At 35.4% G+C, this 15,899-nt stretch overlaps 1 protein-coding gene across 9 annotated transcripts in view; it reads left to right on the plus strand.

Annotated features, from left to right (window-relative positions):
• NRF1 (nuclear respiratory factor 1) overlaps window positions 1–15,899 on the plus strand; it is a 133,611-nt gene that overhangs the window by 42,905 nt on the left and 74,807 nt on the right. For 7 of the 9 annotated variants that reach the window (XM_068549439.1, XM_068549441.1, XM_068549438.1 and 4 more), the window contains 3 exons: window positions 2,335–2,566; window positions 9,975–10,089; window positions 13,153–13,279. In XM_068549439.1, coding sequence (XP_068405540.1) covers window positions 2,344–2,566; window positions 9,975–10,089; window positions 13,153–13,279 — 465 coding nt within the window. In that variant the 5' untranslated portion in view covers window positions 2,335–2,343. The remainder of the gene's footprint in view (window positions 1–2,334; window positions 2,567–9,974; window positions 10,090–13,152; window positions 13,280–15,899) is intronic. The other 2 variants (XM_068549440.1, XM_068549442.1) reach the window with 1 other exon arrangement.

Consider the following 15,899-nt stretch of genomic DNA (forward strand, 5'->3'; position numbering starts at 1 on the left):
CTTTGCTCCTTTGTCAAAGATCAGTTGACTGTATTTATGGGGATCTATTTCTGAGCTCGCTATTCTGTTTCATTGATCTGTTTGTCTGTTCTTTTACCAGTACCACACTGCCTTGATTACTGTAGCTTTACAGTGAGTCTCGAAGTCAAGTAGTGTCAGTCTCCCAGCTTTATTCTTCTCCTTCAGTATTGTATTAGGGACTTCCCTGGTGGCACAGTGCTTAAGAATCCACCTGCCAATGCAGGGTACACGGGTTCGATCCCTGGTCCGGGAAGATCCCACATGCTGCATGCGCCACAACTACTGAGTCTGTACTCTGGAGCCCGTGAGCCACAACTACTGAAGCCCATGTACCTAGAGCCCGTGCTCTGCAATGAGAAGCCACTGCAATGAGAAGCCCACGCACCACAAGGAAGAGTAGCCCCCACTCACCGCAACTAGAGAAAGCCCACGTGCAGCAACGAAGACCCAACACAGCCAAAAATAAATAAATAAATAAAATAAAATAAAATAAAATAAATATTGTATTAGCTATTCGGGGTCTTTTGCTTCTCCATATAAACTTTAGAATTAATTTGTCAATATCCATAAAATAACTTTCTGGGATTTTGATTGGGATTGCCTTGAATCTATAGATCTTTAGGAAGAACTGACATCTTGACATTATTGAGTCTTCTTATCCATGAACTGGAATATCTGTCTATTTTAGTTCTTCTTTGATTTCTTTCATCAGCGTTTTATAGTTTTCCTCATGATTTTGTACGTTATGTGAGATTTATACCTACATGTTTCATATCTGTGGTTGATAATGTAAATGGTAATCGTGTTTTTTTTTTTTTTTTTTTTTTTTTGGTAATCGTGTTTTTTTAATTTCAAATTCTATTGTTCATTGCTGGTATATAGGAAAGCAGTTGGCTTTTGTATATAAACTTTGTATCCTACAACATTGCTATAATTACTTACTCGTTCCAGGTTTTTTTTTTTAATTGTTATTGATTCTTTTGGATTTCCTACATAAACAATCATGTCATCTGTGAACAAAGACAGTTTTATTTCTTTTTCTTGTCTTACTACATTGGCTAGGACTCCCAGTACAATGTCAAAAAGGAGTGATGAGAGGGGACATCCTTATTTTGTTTCTCATCTTAGCGGGAAGGTTTCTAGTTTCTCACCATTAAGTATGATGCTAGCTGTAGATTTTTTGTAGATTTTTTTCTTAACAATTCGAGGAAGATCTCCTATTCCTAGTTTGCATTCTTCCTTTTTAAGGCTGAGTAACATTCCATTGTATGTATGTCCACGTTTTGCTTACCCATTAATCTGTTAGTGAATAGTTGGATTGCTTCCACCTTTTTGCTATTGTGAATAATGCTGCTATGAACATTGGTGTACAAATAGCCCTTTGAGACCCTACTTTCAGTTCTCCCAGCATAGCATCCAGAAGTGGAATTGCTGAATCATATGGTAATTCTTCTTAAAGTTTTTTGAGGACCAGTATGCATAGTTTGATATAAAAGGATGTTCACTTCACTGATGTTTACAGTACCAAAAATTTGGAAGCTGCCTTCCTATATATCAGTAGGTGATTGGTTGCATAATTATTGCACATCGATACAGTGAAGTGTTCTTTGGCTATTTAGAAAGGTCTGGTAGATTTGTATGTTTTGACATGTCAAAATGTCCAGATATATTGTCAAAGAATAATATATGTATTGTGAACCTCTTTTTATTTTAAATCATATGTATGTATGTATGCTTCAAAAAAATTTTTAAGGTTAGTATACTTCTCTGTAGGTTAGGGAGGGAGAAGAGGGGACAGATCATAAGTACAGTAGGAGAGCAAACCTTTATCTTACTACTGCATCATTGCAGGGTTTATAAGAAACACAGTTTTATAAGCAGAAAAACCAATTTGAATAATCACATTTTTGGGACAAAATGTTTAACTCCCATTTGTGTTTGAAATATAAAGAAAATGTTAAGTATTTTACTTATTGTTTTTATGTCCACAATGTCAAATGCTAGTCACCAGGATCTTTTAAATATCTTTTTTATCATTATATATAATATCAAGGATATTTATTGTTTTGTGACTTGAGGTATAAAATTAGCACAATGAATTTCCATCAGAATAGTTTCATACAAGGAAAATATTCTACTATTTTTATGTCACATTGGAATGATGCTCCCCATTTCCTATGACTTGGTGTAGTGAGGTATGTAGTAAAATCAAAGGCTTGTCAGAGTTCCTCTGCTCTTGAGGAAAATATCTCTTATTTTAAGCATTGGAATATATTACACACTGAATCCTGTTCTTTGCCTTTTTTCTGACAGTAGATCTTCATGGAGGAACACGGAGTGACCCAAACTGAACACATGGCTACCATAGAAGCCCATGCAGTGGCCCAACAAGTTCAGCAGGTCCATGTGGCTACCTACACTGAACACAGTATGTTGAGTGCTGATGAAGACTCACCTTCTTCTCCTGAGGACACCTCGTATGATGATTCAGACATACTCAACTCCACAGCGGCTGATGAAGTAACAGCCCATCTGGCTGCTGCAGGTAATGTTTGTATTGGGAGCTCTTCATTTCTGGCTTAACTCTGATACTGTGCTTATCTGAAAGAACCTAGGATACAGGCACTCACATTTATTGTCATATCATATCTTCATGGTTTCTTTTTAAGCCTTAAATTTATAACTTGTACCTGTATTACACTGAGACTTAAGTTCCAGACTCATGTACTGTTAGTGATAAGAACTTTGGTTTTGTTTTTTCCTCCATTCCAGCACTCTTCACTTTTTAAAAGAAATTAATTAATTCATTCATTTATTAATTAATTTTTTTTTTATGGCTGCATTGGGTCTTCATTGCTGCACGCGAGCTTTCTCTGGTTGCCATGAGCGGGGCTACTCTTCGTTGTGTGCATGGGTTTCTTATTGCAGTGGCTTCTCTTTGTTGCAGAGCACGGGCTCTAGGCACGTGGGCTTCAGTAGTTGTGGCATGCGGGTTCAGTAGTTGTGGCTCGCAAGCTAGAGCGCAGGCTCAGTAGTTGTGGCGCATGGGCTTAGTTGCTCTGCAGCATGTGGGATATTCCCAGACCAGGGCTCGAACCTGTGTCCCCTGCATTGGCAGGCAGATTATTAACCACTGTGCCACCAGGGAAGTCCCCACTCTTCACTTTTAACTCAAGCATTTAGTCCATTTACATTAAATGTAATCACTGATATATTTGGGTTTAAATTTATCATGTTTACTATATGCTTTCTCTTTGTCTCACTTGTTCTGTTTACTTTTCCTTCAATTTTCTTTTGGAGTGATTGAAAAGTTTTTTTTTTTCATTTTTTTCTTGTTAGTTTGGAAGTTATACATACTTTTGCTATTAGTGGTACACCTAGAAACATACATCCTTCACTTATTTCAGAGTCTTATGTAAGTGGTACTTTTGTCCTCTTTAGGGATAATGCAAGTTTCTTAGAACACTTGAATTTCATTCCCCTGCTTCTGACCTATATGCTGTTGTTGTCCTGTGTATTAATTCTTTGTATATTTTAAGCCCTATACAACATTATTTTTGTTTTATACATAGTCAATGTTTATTTTCCCCCTTATATCCAACTTGCCTTCTGAGAATTTTTCTTCTGCCTAAAGATAACATTTGATTTCCTTCAGCATGGATCTGCTAGTAGTACAGTCTCTTAGTTTTTGCTTACCTGAGAATGTCTTTATTTAACCTTCAGTCTTGAAGGATGGTCTCCCTAGGTGTGGAATTCTAGGTTGGCAGTTATTTTCTCTCCTCATATTGAAGATGCTATTCCACTGTCTTCTGGTTTCCATTCTTGCTTTTGAGCATTCAGCTCTTTCATTCTAACAGCTGTTCCTTGGAATGTTATCTGCCATACAGACCCCTCCTCCACTGCTTTTAAGATTTTCTCTGTCTTTAGTTTTTGTGATATATCTGGCTCTGGATTTCTTCTCATTTATTCTGTTTACAATTCCTTTAACATCTTGAATCTTTGGATTGATGTCTTTCATCAGTTCTGGAAAATCTTAGCCATACATTTTGCTTTAGTTTTGCATACCCTCCATTCTGTCTCTTTTCCTTCTTTGACTCCAATTAAATATATTAGTCTTCATATTGAAGCCTTTATGTCTCTTTCCTTCTGTTCTGTATTACTACCCTTTTGTCTCTTCATGCTTCATTCTATGTAGTTTCTGCAGACGGTCTTCCAGTTTATTAATTTTCTTCTTCAGCTATGTCTAAGGTGATTTTAAGTCTGTCCATTGAGTTATTAATTTTGGTAATGGTTTTGTTTTCTAGTTTTAGAATTTCTAATTTTTTTTTCCTCCCTCCCAAATTTGCAGTATTACAGTTTTCAGTTATTATAGAAAAAAAAATTTTTTTTTTGTTAATATCCATGAGTAAAGTAAGCGTTATGATTTTACAGGCCATTTGGTCATTTTACTTTCTGAAGTGCCTATGGGTCTGTTCCTGTGATATGTTACTAGTGCTGTTTCTTGTTCATGTTGGTTTTTCTCTTCACATATTGGTTATATTTGGATGAATGCTGGATGTGTGTGTGTTTGGAAAACCATTTTTAGAAATAATTTGGGAACTAGAATAATATTATCCTCCTCTAGAGAGGATTTTTGTTTGCTTCTACCAAATGCCTGAGGGCACTAGCAATCCTGGATCATCTTAACCCAATTTAAGGTTTTGAGGTTTTCTGGGCCTCTAAATGACTGAAAGCTGAGTGATATTTTGTATCATTCTCTTTGCTATTTACATTGTATATTTTGCACTGTGTGGAAGACTACATGTAGACCATGCCTGGATGGGTCTAATATTGTATAAGGAACACTGATGTTAGAAGATATTTAGGAAAAGCTGGACAGGAAATCAATGATCAGAAATGGCCAAAATACTACATTTTTTTTTAGTATATGCTGTATTTAAGGTGAAGAAGACAGCTTCAATGAAAATAAACTTACTCCTGTCAGGTGTTATCTACTGTGTATTTCTGGAATGGTGAATTTAAAAATAAGGCTTAGTGACAAAACACACATAAAATGTTTGTGAAATATATTTTTGAAATTTTTATACTTCCCAGAAGAGGGCATCCTAACATAATAAATCCAGTTCAACTTCTTTCCTAGGAAGGAAGATGCTTTTGAGGCACAGTTTTGCGACATTACTGTACTGCACTGTCATAGTGTTAAGATTAGCAAAGAACTTTAACCCTTTCATGTGGCAGATGTGGAAACTGAGGCCCAACTGGTAGAAATGATTTACCATTGAATCATTCAACAGTTATTGAGGAATTATCAATATTATATACCTTATATTATTATATATAGATACTGTGAACAAGACTGGCAAGAGCTTGCTCCTAAAGGAGCTTACAGACCAGTGGTGGAGAGAAGGGTACAAATAAAAAAGTAAAATAATTTCATAAAGCACTGATTGCTCTGAAGAATATAATGAAGTGTAAGGTAAATGGAGCAGGAAGGGTAGCTGGTTACTGCTTTTTCTAATCCTATTTCCTTCTCTCCCTCTACTGAAGTAACCACTATTCTGAATTTGGTCTTTATCATTCTCTTGCATGTCTTTCATATTTTTTTGTATGTGTATGTATCAGTAAACAATATTTAGCATTGTTTTTGCATGTGTTAAATTGTATATAAATGGTTATCACTCTGATATTTTTTGTCTAACAGTGTTTATTTCATTCACTATTATTTTTCTGAGATTCATTTATGTTGATAATGTGGCTAGATGTTTTCATTTTGACTGTTAATTAGTATTCCATTCATTATCTAAGTATGTTGTATATTGGGAGAGCACTTAGGTTGTTTATAATTTTTTGCTATTTACAATTGCTGCAAATGAAAATTATTTTATATGTTTTCTTGTACGCATTGAGAGATCTCTTGGCTTTGGTTTTCAAAGTTCTTTTGACAGTGTCCCACAGTAATACATTGTGATCTAGAATAAACAGATGCACATATAACTAAAATAACAATTTCTCATGAAGCAATACTTACTCCTGCTGCAAGTGACACACTCTCATGTGTTCTAATCTCTTAACTTTATTCCATTTTATTAAAAAAACAGAAACAAAAACTACTCATGAGCCACCAACAGGTGGAAATCCGCAGTTTGAAAAACACTGCTTAAAAAAACAAAACAAAACAAAAACACTGCTTGAGGGTATAACCAGGAGGGGAATTGGAGGGTAAAGACAGTCACATCTTCAACTTTACTAGATATCCCAAGTGTCTTTCCAAATAGTTTTATTCATTTGCATTCCCACAGCAGTGTACTAGAGTGCCTGTTGCTTCTCATCCTCATCACATTTGATATTGTCAATTGTTTTCCATTTTTGCCAGTCCGATAGGTATGCAACAGTGTCTCAGTGTTGGTTTAATTTGCTTGTCTGAACAAGAGGTTCCAGCCAGTGAGGGAAGACAAAATAGAGCATCATCTCAGAACTTTATTGACTATTAACTTTTCTTATTTTGCATATTTCCTTTGTCCATTTTCCAAATGTGTTGTCTTTTTTTTTTTTAAGAGTTATTGATATTTTTTAGTACTGGTGTTTTCTTGGTAATATGTATTGCAGTTATCTTCTAGTTTGTTGCCCACTCCCTCCCCAATTTTGTGTTACTTCTTCTTGTCCATAAAGGTTTTGATTTATATTATTGTAAAATTATTAGTGTTTTACCTTACAGTTTATGCTTTTGGAGTCTTGTTTAAGCAGTTCTTCTTAACCCTGAGTTTATAAATACTTTCCAGTAGTTTATTGTAGAAGTTATAAAGTTTATTTTTGTTGTTTTATTGATGTTTTTGTTTTACATTTAGGCCTTTAATCCACCTGGAATTTATTTTCATGTATAGTATGATGTATGAATCTACTTTCATTATTTTTCCATGCAGACAGTCAGTTGCTCTGGCACCATACTTTTAATCGTCCATCCTTTTCCCACCTCTGTCTTCTGACACAGGAGGGTGTTTGTGAACTCTCGAGTCAGTTGTGTTGGTTTATTTGTCTATCTTTCAGTCAGTTCCACTCTGTCTTAAAGACTGTAGCCTTATAGTAACTACTGATACTTGGTAGGATGAGTGCCTCTGCCTCCTTTTTAAAATCTTCAGAAATTGTTTTGGCTATTCTTAGACCTTTGCACTTCCATTTAAAATTTAGAATAAGTTTATCAAGTTCCACACAAAAAAATGGGGATTTTTATTTAAACTGCATTAATTAATTAATTTAGTTAAGCAGCTTTATTCATAATACCTAAAACTGGAAATAGCGAAAGTGACCATCAGTAGAATAATGGATAATCTGTGGTTTATTCATACTCTGGAGTATTACTCAGCAATAAAAAGGAACAATCTACTGATACATATAACAACATGGACGAATCTTAAAAACATTATTCTAAGTGAAAGAAATCTTACACAAAAGGGTAGATACTATATGATTCCATTAATTTGAAGCTCTAGAATAGGCAAAACTAACATAGGGTGAAAAAACAATAATTGTGTTCTTATGGTGGGAGGTTCAGTGGGAACTGATTGGGAAGGGACATGAGAGAAATTTTGTAGTGATGATACTATTATATATCTTAGTAGGGGACTGGGTTTCATAGTTGTATGCATTTTTCAAAATTTATTGAATGATTTGTACATTTTGTAATATGTAAATTTTACCTCAAAAGAAAAAACTTGTGAATAAATATTGAACTCTAGCTAATGATATTCCTACTGAAGTATTTAGGGGGATCATACTGCAGATTACTTTGAAATGCATTAAAAAAAACCCAATGTGGGTTGATGAACGTGTAGAAAGATGGATAGTTACGTATACTAAAATGTTAATGGTAGAATCTAGGTGGTAGATATATGAATGTTCACTGTAAAGGTCTTTCAACTTTGCTATATATGTTAAAGGTTTTTTTAATATATTTTAAAGTTTTAATAATAAAATGTTGGACTCCCACAACTCAGTAGCATAATAACAAATAACCTGATTTTAAAATGGACAAAGGACTTGAATAGACATCTCCCTAAAGACATACAAATGGCCAACAAGTAAGTGTATGAAAAGATGCTCAACATCACTAATCATCAAGGAAATATAAATCAAAACCACAATGAGATACCACCTCACCCCTGTTAGGATGGCTATTATCAGAAAACCAAAAAATAAGTATTGGCGAGGATGTGGAGAAATTGGAAGCCTTGTATGCTGTTGGTGGGAATGTAAAATGGTTCAGCCCCTGTGGAAAACAGTATGAAAGTTCCTTAAAAAATTAAAAATAACAACTACCATATGATCCAGCAATTCTACCTATGGATGTTTATTCAAAAGAATTGAAATCAGGATCTCGTAGAGATATTTGGATTCCTGTATTCATTGCAGCATTATTCACAGTAGTCAAGATGTGGAAACAACCTAAATGTCCATTGACAGATGAATGGATAAAGGAAATGTGGTATGTATATATGGAATATTATTCAGCCTTAAAGAAAGAGGAAATCCTACCGTATATGACAACATGGATGAACCTTGAGGGCATTATGCTAAGTAAGATACACCAGGTCAGAAGGACAGGTACTGCATGGTTCCACTTATATGAGGTACCATATTCAAACTGTTAGAAGCAGAGAGCAGAATGGTGGCTGCCAGGGGCTGGGGTGTGGAAATGGGGAGTTGCTGTTGAACAGCACAAAGTTTCAGTCCTGCCAGATGAATACGTTTCTAGAGATCTGCTATACAACATTGTGTCTATAGTTAACAGTACTGTACTGTACACTTAAAATTTTGTTAAGGCAGTCGATCTCATGTTAAGTGTTATTACCTCAATTTTTAAAAAATTAAATGTTGGAAAAAATGCGTCAATAAGATTTTTTTCCTCTACCAGCTGTTTATGATGGAAAGGAAGGTAAAAGGCATTAATTTATTTTTTAATTACCTTCGGGCTCTTTAGAGAGGTTTATTTAAGTCAGACTGAGTATACTACTAAACAACATGTAGAGAGGCTCATCTAGATTAAAATAGGGAGGCCTATTTTAATTGAGCCACTTATAGAACATATATGCCAGGATAACGTGAGCACTTAAACCTAATTTTCATTTAAGCCTTTTACAGGGTTCACAAATAGGGATGAAGGTGGATTGTCTGTTTTTTTGTTTTGTTTAAAAAAAGGAATGCCCTTGATATGTTGAGATTGCATGAATCAGAGACTGTAATAATTCCTTAAGGCCTACCCTTTCTTTCAGTTATTAGTTTCAGGGCAAACCAGACCAAATTTTATTAACATTTTTTCCTTAGAGTGGGACAGTTTTCATCTCTTTCCTGCCAGGATGCTTTCATCAACATGACCTTGTGGTCAACAGCTCCATTTAGAGCATAATTCTCAGATATAGAAAAAAAATTTTTCCAATTAAGATGGTATCCTTCTAGATATTTCTCTTATAGCTGGTGTGGTGGTATTGGAGTTCCAGGTATGAGTGATTTTCTCTGACTTCCTTAACTTGGCAGTTTCTTGGAGTAATGGATAGAGGCACACGGGGATGGAAACGAAATTTGAAATCTGCGACTTTTTTGTTTTGGCAAACTGTTCCTCTCAGTGCAGCAATTTCATCTAGCACCTTTGAGAATATTGCCTTAACAGTATGGGTATGCTGACAAAACAAAACAAAAAAACACATTATATAAAACTCAAGCTGGTGTGTGGTGGGGAAGTATAAGTCATTTACTTTTTAAAAAGATTTGTTGTAAGTTTTAATGGTAAATTAAAAAATGATCCATGTTGAACAGTAGTGAAGTATATTGATATCAGGAGTATCTATATTTATTGATAACATATGAGGAAATAAGAGCTACTTTTTTGTACCTCTAATTGTTTTCTGCCTTGTATAGCTAACAGGCTCTGCCTAATCTCAGCGCATCCCTTCTTATTTCAGGTCCTGTGGGAATGGCTGCTGCTGCTGCTGTGGCAACAGGAAAGAAACGGAAACGGCCTCATGTGTTTGAGTCTAATCCGTCTATCCGGAAGAGACAGCAAACACGTTTGCTTAGGTGAGGGCTTCCTTTCTCATATTGTTGCTGTTCCTCAAATACTTTACGGAGTGGATGACAGAGTTAGAGTATACCTTATTAGGTTCATCAAGGGACACCAAGTTAAATTCTTTGATGACAGAATTAGACTTTAAAGTACTCTTACAAAATAAATAAATGAAACTAGAAGTATGATTAACAGATGAATAGTATCACATTAATTCATTCAGAGAAAATTTATATACCTGCTATGTGCCAGGCATTGTTCTAGGCCTTGGGAATATAACAGTTAACAAAATAAATTCCCTTAACGAGCTTATATTCTAGTGGAGGGAAAAAGAAAATAAACAAGTATGTAATACGTCAGATGATGAAAGTGCTATGGGAAAAAACAAAGCAGAGTAAGGAAAATAGAAACGTTAGGGGATTAGGGGGGATATAGTAGTTTCTCTTTTTCTATAGGAATGGTCTTCTTTCATAAGCCAACCTTTGAACAGAGACCTGAAGTAACTATAAGGGCAACTATGTTGATGTCTAGGAGAAGAACTTTTTGGGCAGAGGGAATAGTAAGAGCAAAGGTTCTGAAGTGGGAAGGAGTGTATTAGACATGTTTGAGGAACAGCTGGGGAAAGAATGAGAGGAGGTGTGGTCAGAGTAGTAGTGGAGAGCCACACCATGGCATCTTCTGGTCCAATATAAGGGCTTTGACTCTTACTCTGAGTGACGTAGGAAGTCAATGAAGACTTTTGGTCAAAGCAATGATATGATCTGGCTTATGTTTTAAAAGTATCACTCAGGCTACTGTGTTGAGAATAGTTTTTTGAAATATAGTTGAATATTTTGATTATATATTTATCCATAGCTAACTTTATAAAAATAGTATTTTACCCTTGCATACTTACACTATGTGAACTACTCTTTTTCTGGCTGAAATAACTTTGAATCATTTGTAGAATGATGATCTGTCCAGATTTAATGAGAATGGAAGCAGGGAGATCAATTAGGAGGTTATTGTAGTAATCCAGGCCAGAAATGACAGTGTCTTAAAACCAATGTGGCAGTAGCAAAGGCAGTAAGAGGTGGTCAAGTTCTGGATGTATTTCAAAAGTAACCCCAATATGATTCCTTGATGGATTGGATGTGGTGTGTGAGAGAAAAAAAGGAGTGAAGGGTGACCTCAGGGTTTCTGGTCTGATTCCTGGAAGGACTGAGATGACACTTACTGGAAGAGGAGCAAGTATGAGAGTGAGGGTAGGGCAGAATCAGGAATTTGGTTTGGACACGTTAAGTTTGTGATACCTCTTAACCATTAAGTGGAGATACAGAATAAGCAGTTGGATATATGAGTCTGTAATTCAAAGGAGAGACCTTAGCTGAAGATATAAGCACATAGGTAGTATTTGAAACTATGAGGCTGGAAGAGATCACCTAGGGAATGAGTGTGGACCGAAGCACTTTACCCCTTAGGGGTTAGAGAAATGAGAGGAATTATCAGAGGAGTCCAAGAAACGACCAGTGAGTCAGCAGGAAAACCAAGAGAGTGGTATCCTGGAAACCAAGTGCAAAAAGTGTTTCAAGAAAGAGGGCATGTGATCAGCTCTGTCAAATGCTGCTGACAGGTTGAGTAAGATGCAAATTGACCATTAGATTTAGCAACATGGAGGTCATGATTGAACTTGACAAGAGTGTTTTCAAAGGAGCAGTAAGGATGAAAGGATTGGAGTGTCTTCAAGACAGAATGGGAAGAGAGGAATTGGAGACAGTGAATATATTTTCTATCTTCATTCCTTCAAGGAATGCCACCAAATTTCTTGTTTGGTATGTGGTCCTTTGCTCAGTTTTATTTCTTCTGAAGAGTTTGTAGCTTGCAAAGAAAGATTATTACACAGATGTGGTGCATGGAGGACTTAATATTTTGACAGGTTGCATAACATGTATTCATATATGATAAGAAATTTAGTCTATAAAATGTTCCAGAAGTTTCTTCTTGTAGTGTTTTAAATACTATATCCAAATATTTAAGATGTTTACTGGAATGTTGAATTCGGAGTGCCAGCCCATGTAAATGATATGTGACAAAAGCTGGAAAATATAGTCTATATTAAGAACATAAGTAAGAAACTGAAGGGAAAATCCAGAAAGTACTTAACAGTAGCTTTCAGCAAAGAAGTTATATACCACTAGATGGGCCAAAAAATTTCCTTTCCTTTAATGATAAATTTCATTTCCTTTAATGATAGTACAGGCAGGAGGAATTAGAATGTATTATTTATAGAAATATTTTTTCTATAATGGGCATAGACACAATAGTATATGCTTTTGGAGAAAGATGGGAAACTTTCTTGTGATATGTTGGCTTTGCTTCATTTGAATTGGCATGACTCACCAGTCCCTTGAAAGGGTAGACCAAATTCCCAGAAGAATTATAGGATGTAGGACTTCAATCTCCCATGATTTCAGAGGGAAAGGACAGTGTTTCTATTTCATCCAATGTTGATATATTTGAAAAAGCTCTTTTACTCCATCCTCATTTGTAAAATACTTCGGGACTAAGAATTATTGTTTATATCACAATGAAAATCTGCAAATGGCAACATTTTTGAAGTAGTATTTTTGGATAAAATTATGTCAGTAAGACATAAACAATGATTATATCAGTCAAAGAAATTAGAAGCAGGTCATTTAAGGCCCCTTCATTAAACATGGAGTTGATATAATAAAGTCTATAAAAGGACATCTCAGCATTAATCTTTGCAGCAGTAAGAGAAAACCCCTTTGGTATTGATGAGATCAGGAAGTATGATACTCGCTGTATTCAGCATTGTGTCATGGCTGTGTCCTGAGGTAAACCTGAGGTAGACCCTTATATCTATCAGTGAGCTAGTCGTGGGTCTTCAGGACAAAGGTACCTACATATTTCTACTGAACAGGATGTTAAACCTCACACACTCCCTTTTCACAATTCAGGTAAAAGAAACATCTAATCAGAATAAATTGTCCCAAGTCAAAGTAAATCTTGTGTCTGTATCGCTGTAATTTCTATCTTCTTTAACTGTTTTTGTTTCTTTTCATTCTCTGATTCAGGAAACTTCGAGCCACATTAGATGAATATACTACTCGAGTGGGACAGCAAGCTATTGTCCTTTGTATCTCACCCTCCAAACCCAACCCTGTCTTTAAAGTGTTCGGTGCAGCACCTTTGGAGAATGTGGTAAGAAACCTTGAGTTGTGTTCTCAGATACCCTTTGCTTTCTGTGGGTTGTTGTTCACATTTTTTTGATCCTTAGTCTAGCACAATAGTATTCTATCTTCCCTTCATCCAGAGGTTGGAGTTGGGATTGGTTTTCAAACTCCTTTATGCAGATCAAAATAAAAAGGATCATTTCTGTTTCTACTTTCCATAACAAGGTATTTTACCTCATCAGATGCAATGGAAAAAAATGACGTTGTGTTCTTTAAGAAACCAATGCAAGATTTTGTAAGAATATTACTGATTTATGTCAGAAACAAAATGGTGTTTACTCAAGATGTGAACTTCATGAGGCAAACCTGGGAGCATTTTATTGATCACTGATATCTGAGTTGCATATTTTATTTTATTTTTTTAACTTAAAAAAAATAATTTTTTGGCTGCGTTGGGTCTTCGTTGCTGCACTTGGGCTTTCTCTAGTTGCGGCGGGCAGGAGCTGCTCTTCGTTGTGGTGCGCAGGCTTCTCACTGCGGTGGCTTCTCTTGTTGCGGAGCACGGGCTCTAGGTGCACGGGCTTCAGGAGTTGTGGTACATGGGCTCAGTAGTTGTGGCTCGCAGGCTCTAGAGCACAGGCTCAGTAGTTGTGGTGCACGGGCTTAGTTGCTCCGCAGCATGTGGGATCTCCCCGGACCAGGGATTGAACCCATGTCCCCTGCATTGGCAGGCGGATTCTTAACCACTGCACCACCAGGGAAGTCTGACTTGCATATGTTAAATCTCTTGTGTTTCTACAAAGAATTGATTTAACACTGCTTCAATTTTGAAATATAGTTGAATATTTTGATTATATATTTATCCATAGCTAACTTTATAAAAATAGTATTTTGCCCTTGCATACTTATACTATGTGAACTACTCTTTTTCTGGCTGAAATAACTTTGAATCATTTGTAGAATGATGATCTGTCCAGATTTAAATTGCATTTTATTTTTACTAGGATAAAATTTATTAGCTTACAATAACATTTATTAGATCTCCCACATTGAACAGATATTACAAGAGTTCAGAATTAGTAATCAGTTGAGATTTTATTGTATTTTTTTTCACACACACAGATGTTGTGGTTCTTTCTTAACATTTTTGAGTTTTGTTTTGAGTCTTCCTTTAAATTCCTGAGGCCCTAGAATAGGATGCATATTAGGACCTTTCCTTAGAGGAATATGGTAGATGGCTTCTAGTGCAAAATGGTACCTGACAGGCAGCCCTCATGTAGTTGACAAACATGAAATCTGGACATGTCTTCTTCAGTATTAAAATTTTTAGATAGTATTACTATTACTAATAATAATGTGATCTATGAAAAAGCCTCATCTGGAAGACTCAGAAAAATACCTCTGAAAATTACTCACTGAAAAATTCAAAAGAAAGTGTTAGAAAACTGTTGGAGTCCTCCATAGAATACAAAAAGTTACAGACTCTATGAAACAGGAAAAAAATGGTCATTTGATAGCCTAAACTGAGAAAAAGCAGGAGATATTTTTCTGTTGACTGACACTTGATAAATATAGGCTAAAGAATAAATACCAGTAGAATTAGAGACAAAATATGTCTTCCAGACCACTAAAGAGGAAAACGTCTATACACAAAAGATAGAAAATAAGGGGAGGAATTTAAAAAAAAACAAAACACAAAGTATAGAACAAAGTAATATAAGTGAGACCAACTAATTCTGTTATAAACCATAAATATAAATACTATATTTATATTGTTGTTAAAAATAAAGATTTGCTTTTAGATTGGAACAACAACAACCCAAATCAAAACCCAATTTTATTAAATTTATGTGACATACGGTGACTCACAAATGTTCAAAGTAGATGCAAACGATACCATCAAGAAAGTGAAAATACAATCCACAGAATGGGAGGAAATATTTGCAAATTATATATCTGATACAGAATTTGTATCCAGAATATATAAAGAACTCTTATAACTCAACAATAAAAAGACAACCTGGAATTCCCTGGTTATTCAGTGGTTAGGACTCCGTGCTTCCACTGCAGGGGGCATGGGTTCGATTCCTGGTCATGGAACTAAGATCCCACAAGCCGCGCAGTGCGGCCAAAACAAAAACAAAAACAAAAACAAAAAACAATTAACCCAATTTAAAATGGCAAAGAATCTGAATAGATATTTCTCCAAAGAAAATATAGAAATGGCCAGGAAGCACATGAGTACTTGATAAATAATCATTAATCATTAGGGAAATGAAAATCACAACTACAGTGAAATACTTCACACCTACTAGGATGACTATAATAAAAAAGGTGGACAATAATAAGTGTTGGAAAAATTATGGACAATAATAAGCGTTGGGATGTTGAGAAATTGGAAGCCCCATTCATTGCTGTTGGGAATGTAAAATGATGCAGCTGCTTTGGAAAACTTTGGCAATTTCTCAAAATGTTAAAAGCAAAGTTACATATGACCCAGCAATTCTACTCCTACGTTTACCCAAGAGAACTGAAAACAAAACTTATACACACAGTGTTCATTGCAGCAAAACTTACATACAAAAACGTATACACACTATTCATAGCAGCATTATTCATAATAGCCACAAAGTGGAAATAACCCAAAT

The sequence above is a fragment of the Eschrichtius robustus genome, chromosome 8 (assembly GCF_028021215.1).
Source record: "Eschrichtius robustus isolate mEscRob2 chromosome 8, mEscRob2.pri, whole genome shotgun sequence".
Lineage (NCBI taxonomy): Eukaryota > Metazoa > Chordata > Mammalia > Artiodactyla > Eschrichtiidae > Eschrichtius > Eschrichtius robustus.